The 16451-nt window shown below is 39.6% G+C and overlaps 1 protein-coding gene across 3 annotated transcripts in view; it reads left to right on the forward strand.

Moving 5' to 3' along the window:
- Positions 1–16451, forward strand: part of dnah1 (dynein axonemal heavy chain 1) — a 205563-nt gene that overhangs the window by 74297 nt on the left and 114815 nt on the right. For all 3 annotated transcript variants that reach the window (XM_062970059.1, XM_062970057.1, XM_062970058.1), the window contains exons 24-28: positions 1515–1620; positions 3046–3225; positions 4134–4274; positions 10895–11058; positions 14471–14584. In XM_062970059.1, coding sequence (XP_062826129.1) covers positions 1515–1620; positions 3046–3225; positions 4134–4274; positions 10895–11058; positions 14471–14584 — 705 coding nt within the window. The remainder of the gene's footprint in view (positions 1–1514; positions 1621–3045; positions 3226–4133; positions 4275–10894; positions 11059–14470; positions 14585–16451) is intronic.

Below are 16451 nucleotides of genomic sequence, written 5' to 3' on the forward strand. Positions count from 1 at the left end.
CCCAACGGGGACTCGGGGCAGCTTACATGGGGCCATGCCCAGAGCAAAACAATATAACAAGTATAAATACAACATAACATAGAACAATTAAACAATACAATAAGTAATAATATACAATATACACTACAACGCAAATCAAAGAAACAGTAAAAACAGGGCCGGCCGCATGAATACAAAGATAAAACTCGGGTGAGAAAGATAAAGGGAATGGAGACCACAGGGAGCAGGGACATACGAAAGTGGAACCGTCTAGAGGAAAGATGTTGGAGAGGAGCAAGAAAAGAAATAAATAACAGTTACTCTCCAAAAGCGCAGCGGAAGAGCCATGTTTTTAAATCTTTTTTAAAAGCTAATAGAGTGGGAGCTTGCCTCTCACTGGGCAGTGAATTCCATAGTCGGAGGGCCACAGCAGAAAAGGCCCTCTCCCTAGTACCCACCAGGCGGGCCTGGGATATAGGCAGTGGTGTAAGGAGGGCCTCTCCAGATGATCAGAGAGATTGGGCAGGTTTATAGTGGGAGATACAGTCACGAAGGTAGGTGGTTCCCAAACCGTTTAGGGCTTTATAAGTGATGGTCTGCACCTTGAATTGGGACCGGAAGATGAACGGCAGCCAGTGGAGCTCCTTAAATAAGGGAGTAGATCTCTCCCTGTAACTTGCCCCCGTTATTAATCTGGCAGCCGAGCGTTGGACCAATTGTAATTTCCGGGCCGTCTTCAAGTGTATCATTATTATTCATATATGTGTGTGTACACATATTTGTACATAAACACATAGCTGACAAAGGTTGATATTTATGTGTACACTTACATATTTTATTTTATTTTGTTATATTCCAGTTTTATCAACAAGGTGATTAATAATATCCATACTAGAATTTTAGGAATGGGGATAATCTGAGCACATAATTCCTCCCTGCATTATTAGAGAAAAGCATATCAAGAGTAGGAAGGAAAGAGTAGACAAGGAAGCGATAGCATGTGAGTTTGGTTCTTTGTTCCAAGACCATGCTGTATTCAATTTGGCATTTAAAATACTTGTTAAGGAGGATGGTGAAAGCTTTAAAGCAGGGATGGGAATTGCAAAGTTCATTCACATATGGCCATTAGAGTATCTAGTGCATTTCCTGAAATCACACTGGCTACTCAATTCCCACCAAATCTTTGGCCAATTATTCAGCCTAAAAAGATTTTTAAATAGAAACCCAAACACTTTTAATAGTCTGTAATGCTGAAATATGCAGTTTTGGAAGACTAAAGCAGCAAGAATTCATCTTCCCTTCCCCACATACCCAAAAGGCAGCCAGGAGTGACACGATATTTCTTCAGAGCATCCACACACAAAAAGACACAATAGTATGCTATGGTTCTTTGGAGCTCCAAAACAGCCCAAAATTAGTGGATATGAGGGCTCATCCACCCCTTGCTTTAAGGCTAGTTTTCAACATTTCACCTTGTACTATTCTTAGTTGCAAAAATAAAGAACAGGGGCAAAACAGGAGTTTTCTCTTTCCAGATTCTACTTCCTTTCTGATGATGAACTCTTAGAAATACTGTCTCAGACTAAGGACCCTACAGCTGTGCAGCCCCATCTTCGCAAATGTTTTGAGAATATTGCACGGGTAAATATTCATAATTTTTCCATGTGAGATGTGAAAGATCCTACTTGTTTTATTGAAAGTCAGAGAAAGAGTGAGAAAAAGCATACAATTTCTATGGTGTTGGCATGATTGTGATTATGATTCAAATGAACAGGAAATTGAGATCTCTGTCTTTACATTGGGGCAGGGATCATGCAAGCCTCCCAATGAGTTTGCATTGCAACTCCTGGCATTCCTCAACATTGGCTCTGTTGACAAAGCCTGCTGGAATTTGCATATCATTAGCATCAGTTTTCCAGCCTGGGAAAAAAGTCTATGAACAAAGTCTACTTCAGGGCCTCATGCTTGTAATACGGTGTCTGTGCTTACAACAGCAACACTATCAAGATATATATAGTTGGTTCCCATATTGCGATATTGCTCCATAATTTTTGCCGATTTGATTAATATATTGTCTCTTGGAATTTCTACATTATCCAATGTTACTTTTTGATCAACTTCTGGCAGATGTTGACCACACAGGAGGACCTACAGATTCCTAGATAGGTGTTATCTTAGGTTAAAAAATAGTGGGTTTTTATTTACCATTTTCCCACTTTCACATGGGTCCTGCACCCCGAATCCCTGCAAAAGTGGAGGACTTACTGTATGATCACTTCTCAGTGACAAGTGCCCACACAATTACAACAATGTATAAACTATCTATGTTAGAGGCAATTGTAATTTTTTGTGTGTCAGGAGCGACTTGAGAAACTGTAAGTCGCTTCTGGTGTGAGAGAATTGGCCGTCTGCAAGGACATTGTCCAGGGGATGCCCGGATGTTTTCATGTTTTTACCATCCTTGTGGGAGGCTTCTCTTATGTCCCTATATGGAGCTGGAGCTGATAGAGGGAGCTCATCCGCGCTCTCGCTGGGGTGGATTCAAACCGGCAACCTTCAGGTCAGCAACCCAACCCTCAAGTCATCAGTCCTGCCAGCACAAGGGTTTAATCCACTGCGCCACAGGGGGCTCCATTGTAAATTGAATCATACACACAAAATAAATGTAGCAATACAGTTAGGGTTGCTTTTGTCCATTAATTTTGGAAGCCTCAAATTATAATCCAGTATCTTTCACTAGTAACACAACAAAACATGTTTTGACTAGCAAATAATTTCTATGCTGAATTGTAGTTTGTATATGTGTGTGAGGGGATATGTAATATGAACGTAGTCGTTATATTGAATGTTTCATAGCCTTTGTATCTGAATAAATATTTAGGGAATCTTTGCATGGATATTTGAAGAGACTGTTCAAATGAATTTCAGTTTTGCAAAGCATTTTTAAAAAATGGGTTTTTCATTATTTTGTTCTTGACCCATTAAGATAGAGGATGTGCTGTCATGAGTATGAAAAGAAACAATAATTTCCTACTTGGCACCTCATGCTGTGCTTTCTGTCACTAGCTGCTCTTTCAGGAAGATCTCAAGATTACACACATGTATTCTGCAGAAGGGGAAGAAGTAAAACTTGTTCGTTCTATTTATCCCACGGGAAATGTGGAAGACTGGCTGCTGGAAGTTGAGAAGATCATGAAGGCCAGTGTGCGAGACAACATTGAAAGGGCAATCAAGGTTTATCCACAGGTAAGTGTTTTGGCTAGTTTAATGTGGAAAATGCATGTAATTCATTATAATGTTTTGAGGGATATTTCATCTGAAGAACTGATAATCATTACTACTTGACAGATTACCGAAGTGCTATTTATTTAACCTTCTGGCTTTTCAACATTGTACTTGGATCTCAGCAGCACACATGATTATGTCATTATTGCTGCCTCATAGTGTTACATGCTTTATTTGTAGTTTCTTTAATTATTTTTCAGATGTGCTGTGCAAAGGGGGGGGGGGTACCAAAAGTAATCCAAAGGAATGCCATAGCAGATAGCCTGTAATGGGCTGTGGTTGAATACATCAAAAACAATGCATTGCAGAATTGCAGTATTGTTATGTCATGAAATATTTTCTCAGTCACAGTTATATGTTTGGATGCTGGAAGCCATTTAAAACTACACGTTTGCTTTACCAGGGAAAGGTAAAACCTGATGATGAAAGTTTCTTCATTCCTGTGTAGTCCAGGTTGCAAGATCTTTGCTGGATTTTAACATTGTCTAGATTTGTTTTCAGTCTGATCTACCTGGCTAGCATTGGAAAGACATTCATGTAGATCAAATGATGTTGTTTTGTAATTATCCAAGTGAAGCCATTTTTATTTCTACAAAAAAGTAAATTTACTTTGGCTGTACAAATACATTATTTCCACTAACACAAATATCCAGTTAAATATCTCACACCTGTAGCCAGATCATTTCCTATAGATGCTTCATGTGCACTGGCAGCTACTATATAACAAAAGTCAACATAAATATAATATTTCACTCTGATGAAACCAGCGCCATCTAATATACAGTTGGTTAGATCTTACCAAAGGAACAATAAAGAAAATGAAAGTTATCTGTTGTATTAACTATGAAGGTAATGTGCTTTTTATAAAGACACCAAGGACTACCTGGGTCTTAGATTGGCCAGGCCAAGTGACCATTGCTGGATGTCAGACATTCTGGACAAAGGAGGTGTCTGAAGCCCTAGAAGCGCAAGATTTGTCCACCAGGCTGTTTCCCCAGCTAAGTGCTCAGGTAAAAACATCATTTAACTGGATTTGTGGGTTCATTTTGTTTTGCACTGAAATCTCTGCCGGAGCAACCTTTTCCACCCTAGATTTGGGTCCCAGATGTTTTAGACTTTCTGACCATGTAGCCTGACCATGTAGATGGGATTTGTTGTTCAGAACATCTGCAAGCACTCTGCACTAGAGGACCAAGAATAAGTGTCAGCTGGTTACTTTCATCTCACTGTGACAATGAATCCACTTGTGTTTTAGTCTGAACTTCAAAGGAGCTCTCCAAGATTTTGGGAATAGGCTCAATATATCAGATAGCTCATTTGAAATGTAGCCTAAAATGTGGGGTAGATTTTCTGCCCCACAGACATGAAAATGACAAGGCAGCACTGACAAAAATGCTGACCTTAAGTCAGGCAAAAGTTAGATAATGGGCTGAGAATAATTTAAAAGGAAAGAAGTCATTCTTGATAATGACTATTTTTTGTCTCTCTCACTCACCTATCTTTTGTCTACTTTAATTGCTCCTAAAATTCAACAAAAAGGTTCAAAATTTGTCTGGCATACAGGAGTTGGAGCATATAGTCCTGATCATTTCTTAAATGCACTGGTTGCCCCTTCATTTCTAGGATCAATTTAAATAACCACTCTTGGACCATAAAGTATATGTGGTCTTACACCAGCTGTAGTTACAGTAGAGTCTCACTTATCCAACATAAACGGGCCTGCAGAACGTTGGATAAGCGAATATGTTGGATAATAAGGAGAGATTAAGGAGAAGCCTATTAAACATCAAATTAGGTTATGATTTTACATATGAAGCACCAAAACATCATGTTTAACAACAAACTTGACAGAAAAAGTAATTCAATGCGCAATATTGCTATGTAGTAATTACTGTATTTATGAATTTAGAACCAAAATGTCACAATGTATTGAAAACATTGACTACAAAAATGCGTTGGATAATCCAGAACGTTGGATAAGTGAATGTTGGATAAGTGAGACTCTACTGTACTTTAAAAACCAAATAGAGTTATCTGCCTCAACGGGGCTGTAGTGGCGCAATGGGTTAACCCTTGTGCCAGCTGAACTACTGACCTAAAGTTTGGCGGTTTGAATCTCTGAGACAGGTGAGCTCCTGTCAGCTCTAGCTTCCCATGCAGGGACATGCGAGAAGCCCCCCTGCAAGATGGTAACATATTCCCTGGGCAACGTCTTTGAAAACTGCCAATTCTCTCACACCAGAAATGACTTCCAGTATGTTCTCAATTCACTTTTGACACAATGAAAAAACCTGCCTCAGCATTCCTGTTTTTGTTTCAAGGGGTAAACATGAAAGAAAGGCCCTGCTCAGTAATCATACCAGAACTCTGAAATACCCTATGCTCACCCCGTGTTAAATTATAGATTGCTGAAGACATCTTCCCATTTGTTGGCCTGGGGATTTAGTAGCAGGATTTTAAGACATTGAATGTTATTGACGGAGCACTCATAAAGCTGTTGGCTGGATGGAAAGCTGAGACAGGAAATAGCATTTGGATTTCTGATTTCTGTTTCTCTACACCAGCTCACTCTATCTCTGTCTATAGTTCTTTCATAGAATCATAGAGTTGGAAGGGACCGATCACGAGGGCAATTCAGGAGTACACAGTCAAAGCACTTGTGACAGATAGCCATCTAGCATCTATTTAAAAATCTCCAGAGAAGACTCCATCACATTCCAAAGCAGTCAAATGTCTCTTACTGTCACAAAGTTCTTCCTGATATTTAGGTGGAATATCTTTTCCTGCAATTTGAAACCATTGCTCCACGAGCGGCAAAAAAACAAACTGGCCCCCTCCTCAAAATGACATCCTTCCAAATATCATGTCCCCTTTCAACCTTCTCTTCTCCAAGATTTCTCCTTCAGTTTATACTCGGATACTCTCAACCTGGCTTTCAGGATTTCAGTCATGCATCTCCTCACAGTGTCAACATTTTTGACATATAATGCTACTACTTCCTCCTTTTCTGTTCGGTCTATTTCTCAGAAATAGGTTATACCTGTTACTACATTCCAATCATGAGACTAATCCCACCAGGTTTCACTAATTGTAGTGTCTCAGAGACCCTCGAGTCATGACCCCGTCGCCATTATGGATCAGACTGAAGAAGATATGGGGTTTGTGTCGATTCCGCAAGATTCTGCTCCCTTCCAGATGTCCCCTGTTGACAGTTTTAGCCCACAGTTAATTACAAAGACCCTTGGGTCAGAGCCTGGTTCTCCAGAGAGCGCGCCTTTGGATCGAAGATTGTTTTGGGAAACATCTCGCTCGGAGAAGCAGAATAAGAGAAAAAGCGCTAGATTAGCGGAGAAAGCAAGCGCTAATTAAGCCAGTTCCCTTGAGAGTTTCCCGGGAGGGTTGCATCTGGCAAGTTGTTGACTTTAGTCCACTTTCCCTTGGGAAAGAGTGTTCAGACACCTGGCTTAAGGGGAGATTGTAGTCCCATAAAAGTTCTGGGCGCAGACTGACCTTTGCAGTGTCAACGTGTCAGTTGAGGAATTCACATCGACTCTAGTTTCTGCAGCGCGCTACTCTCGAGTAGACCGGGCGTTGCATCTTGTCTCCCTGCCAAGCCTGGACAGCGATTCAGCTCTACCACGACTAACTTGCCTTGCCTTGTATCCTAGCCTCGGAATTGAGACCTGGAACTCTTTGACAGACCTTGCTATAATCCCCACTCAAACAGCCTAGAAGTTTGAGTGTGTTTTGGTTATCGGATTTAAAACTTTGAACTCTAATACTGGACATCTACTTTCACATTACTGGACTATATTTGACAATTTCTGAAAGGACTATTGCTGGACTATATACTCTGCTTACTTTTGTTTGTCTCCTTTATTTCTTTAATAAAGATACTAGATTGTTTATTGGCCTCCGTGTCTGGTTCCCAGTGCTCACGCTGCCCTGAGGTGTCACACTAATGCCTATTTCACATTTTGTTTTTCTGTATTAAGTATTCAAGTTCATCTTAGTCCCCATTATCTGTTCATTAGTGTAAAGACATCAAAGGTCATGGACCATCCCCACTAGCTGCCTATTTAAGCTTTTCTCCCTTTCCACTGCTGTGTTATTGTACTTTCCCCCCAGTTCATTCTATAACACTTGGAGTATTAAGTCCTATCTTCAAACACACTGTCTCCTACCATATGCTGGTAAGTGAGAGCCAGCCATCTGATTCTCCTTTCCAGTAAACCACCAAAAAAAATTGTGGACATAAATATGCTGCTCAGTTGTTTAGTCGTCTCCGACTCTTCATGACCGCATGGACCAGTCCACGCCAGAGCTCCCTGTCGGCCGTCACCGCCCCCAGTTCCTTCAAGGTCAAGTCAGTCACTTCAAGGATACTGTCCATCCAGCTTGCCCTTGGTCGGCCTCTCTTCCTTTTTCCTTCCATTTTCCACAGCATCGTGATCTTTTCCAAGCTTTCCTGTCTCCTCATGATGTGGCCAAAATACTTCAGCTTTGCCTCTAATATCCTTCCCTCCAGTGAGCAGCCATTGGGCATTATTTTCTGGAGGATGGACTGGTTGGATCTTCTTGCGGTCCAAGGCACTCTCAGGATTTTCCTCCAGCATCAGAGTTCAAAAGCATCTATCTTCCTTCGCTCAGGCTTCCTTATGGTCCAGCTCTCGCATCCATAGGTTACTATGGGGAATACCATTGCTTTGGCTATGCGGACCTTCGTTGCCAGTGTGATGTCTCTGCTTTTCACTATTTTGTCAAGGCTGCCCATTGCTCTCCTCCCAAGAAGTAAATGTCTTCTGATTTCCTGGCTGCAGTCTGCATCTGCAGTGATCTTTGCGCCTATAAATATAAAGTCTGTCACTGCCTCCACGTTTTCTCCCTCTATTTGCCAGTTATCAATAGGTGTAGTTGCCATGATCTTGGTTTTCTTGACGTTTAACTGCAACCCAGCTTTTGCACTTTCTTCTTTCACCTTGGTGATAAGGCTCCTCAGCTCTTCCTCACTTTCGGCCATCAGAGTGGTATCATCTGCATACCTAAGGTTGTTAATGTTTCTTCCAGCAATTTTAACTCCGGCCTTGGATTCCTCAAGCCCCGTACATCGCATGATGTGTTCTGCGTACAAGTTGAATAGGGAGGGTGAAAGTATGCAGCCCTGCCGCACTCCTTTCTCAATCTTGAACCAGTCTGTTGTTCCGTGATCTGTTCTTACTGTGGCTACTTGGTCTTTATACAGATTTCTCAGGAGACAGACAAGGTGACTTGGTATCCCCGTACCACCAAGAACATGCCATAGTTTATTATGATCCACACAGTTGAAGGCTTTAAAATAGTCAATAAAGCAGATGTTTTTCTGAAACTCCCTGGCTTCCTCCATTATCCAGCGGATATTGGCAATTTGGTCTCTCGTTCCTCTGCCTTTTCTGAACCCAGCTTGGACATCTGGCAACTCTCACTCCATGTATTGCTGGAGTCTGCCTTGCAGGATCTTGAGCATTACCTTACTGGCATGGGAAATAAGTGCCACTGTACGGAAGTTTGAGCATTCTTTAGCATTTCCCTTTTTTGGTATGGGGATATAAATTGATTTTTTCCAATCTGATGGCCAATCTTGTGTTTTCCGTATTTGCTGGCATATGGCATGCATAACCTTGACAGCATCACCTTCCAAGATTTTAAACAGCTCAGCTGGGATCCCGTTGTCTCCTCCTGCCTTGTTGTTAGCAATTCTTCTTAAGGCCCATTCAACCTCACTCCTCAGGATGTCTGGTTCTAATTCACTCACCACACTGTCAAAGCTATCCTCTATATTATTATCCTTCCTCTACAGATCTTCTGTATATTCTCGCCACCTTTTCTTGATCTCTTCAGCTTCTGTTAGGTCCCTGCCATCTTTGTTTTTGATCATGCCCATTTTTGCCTGAAATTTGCCTCCAATGTTTCTGATTTTCTGGAAGAGATCTCTTGTCCTTCCTATCCTATTGTCTTCTTCCACTTCCATACATTGCTTGTTCAAAAATAGTTCCTTGTCTCTCTTGGCTAACCTCTGGAATTGTAAATTTAATTGGGCATATCTTCCCCTATCGCTGTTTCCTTTCGCCTTCCTTCTTTCTTGGGCTACTTCCAGTGTCTCAGCAGACAACCATCTTGCCTTCTTTGTTTTCTTTTTCTTTGGGATGTACTTTGTTGCTGCCTCCTGAACAATGTTGTGGACTTCTGTCCATAGTTCTTCTGGGACTCTATTTATTAAATCTAGTCCCTGAAATCTATTCTTCACCTCCACTGCATATTCACTGGGAATATTTTTGAGATCATATCTAATTGGTCTGTGTATTTTCCCCATTCTCTTTAGTCTGATTCTAAATTTTGTAATAAGAAGTTCTTGATCTGAACTACGGTCAGCTCCAGGTCTTGTTTTCACCGACTGGATGTCCGCCACCTTTGTCTGCAAAGATGTAGTCAGTCTAATTTCAATGTTGACCATCTGGTGAAGTCCATGTGTAAAGCCGTCTTTTAGGTTGTTGGAAGAGAGTGTTTGTTATGCACATTGAGTTTTCCCGGCAAAATTCTATCAGCCTACGTCCTGCTTCATTTTGTTGTCCCAGACCATGCTTGCCTGGGATCCTGGTTATCATTTGACTGCCCACTTTAGCATTCCAATCTCCTGTAATGAGAATAATGTCTCTTTTTGGTGTGTTATCCACTAAACGCTGCAGATCTTCGTAGAATTTATCTAATTCTGCTTCTTCAGCAGCTGTGGTTGGGGCATTTGGGTCACTGTGATGTTAAATGGCTTGCCTTGAACTCGAATTGAGATCATTCTGTCATTTTTTGGGTGGTATCCAATCACTGCTTTCGCAACTGTATTATTAACTATGAAGGCTACTCCATTTCTTCGGTGTTCCTCTTGTCCGCAGTAGGAGATCTGGTGGTCATCTTTTGTGAAGTGACCCATTCCAGTCCATTTCAGTTCACTGACTCCCAGAATGTCTATCTTTAATCTTGACATCTCACCAATAACCACATCCAGTTTGCCCTGGCTCATAGATCTTACATTCCAGGTTCCTATAATGTGTTGATCTCTAGAACATCGGATTCGTCTTTCACCTCCAGCACCGTCGGCCATTAGCCTTACTTTTGGCTTTGAGCTAACTGCGTCATCACATCTGGGGCTACTTGGACTAGTCCTCTGCTCCTCCCCAGTAGCATTTTGATCATCTTCTGACCTGGGGGTCCTATCTTCTGATGGTATACCGACATTTCTCTGGTTGTACTGATCCATGTAGTTTTCATGGCAAGAATACTGGGGTGGGTTGCCATTACCTTCCCCAGGGATCGTGCTCGGTCTGACCTCTCTGCCATGACCTTCCCGTCTTGGGTGGCCCTGCACGGAATAGTTCATGGCTTCATCGAGGCACTCAAGCCCCAGCACCACGTCAAGGTAACGATCCAAGCTGGAGGGACATAAATATAAAGAAGTAAATTTTAAATTAACGTCTATGGTTGTTGTTTTTTCCTCTTAAGACATATTTTTATTATGCTTCAGACTGGCTAAAGAATACCAAATAGATCTGAGCTATTTTCTACAGGCCAAGGACTTACTTGTTTTACTTTACTTGCACAGCTCAGTGACCTAGTAGCACTTGTACGAGGGAAGCTGTCTCGAATGCAGCGGACAGTGTTATCTGCTCTCATTGTGATTGAAGTGCATGCCAAAGATGTGGCAGCTAAACTTATTGAGGAGAATGTCATGAGTGAAAATGATTTTGAATGGATTTCCCAGCTCAGGTGAGAGATTTCTGACTATCTACAACGAGTGTTATTAACTTTGGTGTTACTGACATGTGTTACGTCCCAAATATGAAGTGTGGGTGAATCTTATCATATCCCCTTTCAACCTTCTCTTCTCCAAGCTTTCTCCTTCAATTTGTACTCGGATACTCTCAACCCGGGAGAATTTTAAGACCAGGGTGGATCTTAAAGAAAGAAAATAATTATATTGCCATCGTGCGCTTTTGCTTGTTTATAATCATTTTCAGAGATCTTTATTCCAGCCAAAAACAGTTGCTTACTGAGATAGATTCATACTATATTTTTCCTTCTGACTTAACAAGCCAGCTGGTGAAGTATCATGTCTGTGGGAATTCATTGTTAAATTCACTAAATTCTGCCTATCCCAATTGTATATATGGCAATTTTTTAAAGTACGTAGGTGAAACATGCATCTTTTATAGAAGATAAACATTGCTTAGTGTGAATGAAATTCAACCAGATGAACAGGATCATTGTGTGGTAAAGTGATATGAATGTTGATATCTATAATGACTCTGTTAGCTGGTTGGGTATGACCTATAAAGTGCAGTCTGAAGGACCATATTCTCAAAATGGAATGGAGGATCCACCACAATTGACTTCCCCTTGTGTCAATCTGAGCAGGCAAAACTATTCTTCAGTTTCATTGGTTCATTAATGCTCTGCCCTGCTGCTTCAGTTTTTAGAATTCTGCCTGCCAACCTTCTCTGGTAATTAATAGGCAAAAAAAAAATAGTTCAGAGATTTCAATGGATAGGAAATATAAAGCAGAGATAAAATATAAGGGTTGAAACCCGGGCAATGGTACAACCAATCAAGGGAGAAGACCAAATTAAGAATACGCAAACCCAGTCAATTGCTACCAAGTGAGTCACTGAGATTTTTTAAAAAATAGAAGTACACTAATAAGCACAGCTATGACTTGCAGAAAAAGAAGGAATTCAGAAAAAATACCAAGCAAGACTGAGGCTAAGGAAAATACTGCAGGGACAGAAATTAAACATAGTACACATATTCCATGAATATGGAAATAAAATATATAAATAATAAACTGGATAAAATTAACAACAAATCTGTTCAAATGAGGATGTTAGACAGGAATAACGAGGCTTAATTGAAATTCCCAGCATGAAATAGTAGCTAGCCACCATTTGAGTCCCATTGCATTTAATGAGGGGAAAAACAAAGGTGTAGCTGCGAAGCAATAGAAAATTGCTCCTAGTTCTCCTTTTTGAAACATAGAATCCAAGTGGGGTGAAATGTCAGAGCTTGATTCCTCAACCCGGGTGGATCCAAAAGAAGTGATGCCACATGCAGGGAAAGACTAGTGCAGTGTTTATAAATACAGAAGAAAGTGCAGAGAGAGTTTTCAGTCCAACTCAGAATTTAAACTCACAGTTCATGGAATATTTACAAGGACTGTTAATAATTACTAGAGTGCAATGGGGAGACAAAGAAATCAGTGCAAGATGTATTAGATGAAGCAAATGTTTCAGGTCAGGCTCACAAATGTACTGTAAATATATTAAGCACACATTTAAACAGTCAATATTTAATTAAAGGAGTGATGAATTAAATAAATACCAGTATAAATAATAATAATACACATGGATTACAGTACACATATAAGGCAAACATTCAATGCATTTTACACAGTGAACATAACTAGATACACTGAACAAAGTCTTTGAGCCAACTCATGCAGGCAGCTTCGTAATAAGTTCTTAAGTCTGGTAAATGTAGTCCCCCCCCCCCCCCTTGTAATTCTTGTAAGCAATCCTGGCTTTTTTCCCTGACCAAACAAATTTCATAATATCCCTTTTCCATATGTTAAAAATTTTGGTCCCTTTGATGACAGGTATGTTCTGAACTGAAAAGAGCATTTTTGGGAGTACCATCATCTTAATTATTGCTACTCTGCCCAACCAGGTTAATGGTAACTTCTGCCAATTATTCAGGTTTTCTTTGATCTCTGACCATGTTTTCCCATAATTAACTTGAAATAAGTTAATGTTTTTGCTCGAGATCATAATCCCCAGATACTTTATCTTTGGGACAACCTTACAATTGACAGCCTCTTCTAATTTCCTAATCATTTTAGATTTGTCTTTATTTATTTTAAATCCCGATACCTCTCCATACAGTTTAATTACCTCTAATAATTTTGAAACACTTGGTGTTGGGTTAGATAAAATACATACCATATTGTCCTCATATATTCTGGTTTTTATTTCCTGACCCCTTACTTTAAACCCTTGAATTTGAATATCCTCTCTAATTCTTATACTCAGAATTTCCAATCCCAGAATAAACAATAGTGGCGAAAGTGGGCAGCCTTGTCTGGTTCCTTTCTGTATCTCTATATTATTTGTCAATTTACCATTTATTTTTAGCTTAGCAATTTGCTTCGAGTATATTGCCCCCACTGCGTTTTTAAAGCAATGGCCCACCCCATATAGTTCCAAGACTTTCTCAAAAAAGCCCCAGCTAACCTGATCAAATGGTTTTTCCGCATCTAGGAAGAACAATGCAAGATCTTTATTGGGGTCACTCTCTGCTATCTCCAACACGTTTAGAATTGTTCTGACAGACAAAGACAAAAAATATCTATCTATCTAGTCATCTCTCTATATATAATTATATCTGTATAGGATTTGCAAAGGCTTGCAAACATGTGAGGTGAAAATTCATATATAAAATAATGTATACACATAGATACAGATATACAGGTACATGGAAATCTCTAGATATCTATATAGGATTTGCAAAGACTTGCAAACATATGAGGGGGAAATTCCTATATAAAATTAATGTATATAGATAAATAGATACAAATATAAAGGAACACAGGGATTGTAAAGGCTTGCAGGGGGAAATGCCTATATATCTGTAGCAGAGGTTAATAAATATTTCAGGGGAAAATGCTTTTATAAGTTTAATGGGTATATATATATATTATTCTTCCTGGCTTGCAGGGGCTTCTTTCCCTTTTCAAAACATTCCCTTGGTTAAGAGCGAGGGAGGCTTTGGAAAAGTAAACACTTATAAGGGAGGGTAAGATGATATATTGCAAGCAATGGCCTCATATATTGCAAGCAGTGGCCTCCAGGCTCCACTGCTGGCTTGACCTTGACCTGATTATAAGCCAGGGGAGGCTTTTTCAGCTTATAAAAGGGGCTGAAAAACTCGGCTTATCTTTGAGTATATACAGTAATTGCAGTTTAACATTATAACATGTGTTTTAATTGTATCTGTAATGCTGTTGTGGGCCACCTTGGATTTTTATAGTGGGGAAAAGTAGGTAGATGATATATGTGTGATATACTAAGAAATCTTGTAATTTTTGTTGTAATGCTCATTTTCCATTGTCATTTTTCTTTTTCATCAGATACTATTGGACAAGAGAAGATTTGTATATTCGTGCAGTTAACGCTGAATTTATTTATGGCTATGAATACTTGGGCAATAGCGGACGCCTGGTGATCACCCCTCTCACTGACAGGTATAGTTATGAAAAAGAAAACAAACCTGAATTATCCTGAAAAATATACATCAAAGATTGCTAGATTTCTTTCATTCTTATTAGTTTCATATCTTTTATATTCTTATTGGTTTGTATATTCCCCACACAATGTTTAGAGGTGGTTTAAAAGTAAAATGTAAAGAAATAATTCATTCAAGAACTTAATCATGGCTTAAATATATCAGCTATTGAGGTGAAAGGCATCTTGTCAGGGACAGGCTATGGAACTTAATTGTCCCTAATAAGATCGGTGAAAGGTATTTTGCAATGAGTTCATGGCAGCAGTAACTTAGTTATTTTATGTGTTGTTGAAAAAGTCATCAGAAAATATATTATACTGGAATTGTAATTTATATTGAAAAAGACAAGGTCAGTGTTAGTGGATTGAGACCATAATACAGGAAGGGAAGAACCTGGTAAAGGGTCTGGAACCGAGGAAGGAAGATACAGCAGGCCATACTGTCGACCCCAAAGCTCCTATAAACCAGGGCCCTTTCACAGTACACAGTTATAGCACTGTGATTCCACTTTTTCCACAATGACAACATTCTGTGGAATCTTGGGTCTTGTAATTCAGGTCCCTTCTATACTGTCATATAATCCAGATTATCAAAGCAGAAAAATCCACTCTACCTGCTTTTGAACTGTATTATATGAGTCTACGCTGCCATTTAATCCAAACCAAAGCAGATAATCTGGATTTTATATGGCACTGTAGAAGGGGCCTTAGTGAGGTAGTAGAGCTCTCTAAACATTTATCCTTATTAGCTGAACATCCCAGAATTCCATAGTAAACTGCCATGGCAGTTAAAGTGGGATCATAGCACTAGAACTGTGTAATCAGAAAGGGCTTGAGATGCTTTTTTTATGGAGTCAGTGGGAAAGCAGGAAGAGAGTTAAACATAGAACTCAGTTTGAATCTAATTGATTTCATCAGGGGAGCTTCAGTGTCTGCACACCTGTCATGATTGCATATGCCAAATGTAGCAAAGCGTTTGTGACAAATATACATTTTATATATATATCTTATATGAGAACCCTATTTGAGCTCTTTGAAAAGAGCTTTTGGTTTAATTAGACTGGGATGTAAACCAGTATTAAGATATGCTTCTTTAATCACGTCAATGTAACTGTTATTTATATTCATGGAAGATAGATTGACTCTTCTTGGACTGTACAAGGATGTAGCTGTTTAGATCTTTCTAATGGTAATGGAAACAGATTAAGCAAATAGTCCTCTGTGGGTAATATGGAATAAAATATGTTCATCATTAAAGAGTACAGTTAAAGGAGCTCCTGGAGAATAATAGTATAAGTAGTGCTTGGTTTTACATAGCAGTATTGATTATTGGTGCTTTGACCCAGTTGGGAACTGGGTATGTAATTGATTACTGATTTCCCGTGGTAATTGTTCTCAGAGGTCTTGTCAGTTGAACCTTGTTTGCCTGTTTTATATTTAACATCACATTCAGAATGGGTGTCTAGATTGGGCAGGGTGTTGAACCCTTTTTTCTCTTTACTGTGAAATTCTTAGGATTGCCATAATTGCCAGGTGATTCAAAGTCACATACATGTGTACACATGTTATCTGCATGTCTTAGAATTGAGTTTTAATTTACCAAAGGTGGCCTCATTTTTACAAATCTGGATGTCTTAAATCATGTTACTCTCCACTACTGGTACACTATACCTTGAAATATTACATTCTATTTTCCTGCATTTTATATTCATGTTGCATATATTAATTTAATGAGTTAATTAGTAGTGCTGATCATAGATGTCTTGCTGTGGTGGAAATAACTGGATGAGTTGGGGATTGCTTCCAACTTAAACAACCATTTGATTC

The sequence above is a fragment of the Anolis carolinensis genome, chromosome 2, assembly GCF_035594765.1.
Source record: "Anolis carolinensis isolate JA03-04 chromosome 2, rAnoCar3.1.pri, whole genome shotgun sequence".
Classification (NCBI taxonomy): Eukaryota; Metazoa; Chordata; class Lepidosauria; order Squamata; family Dactyloidae; genus Anolis; species Anolis carolinensis.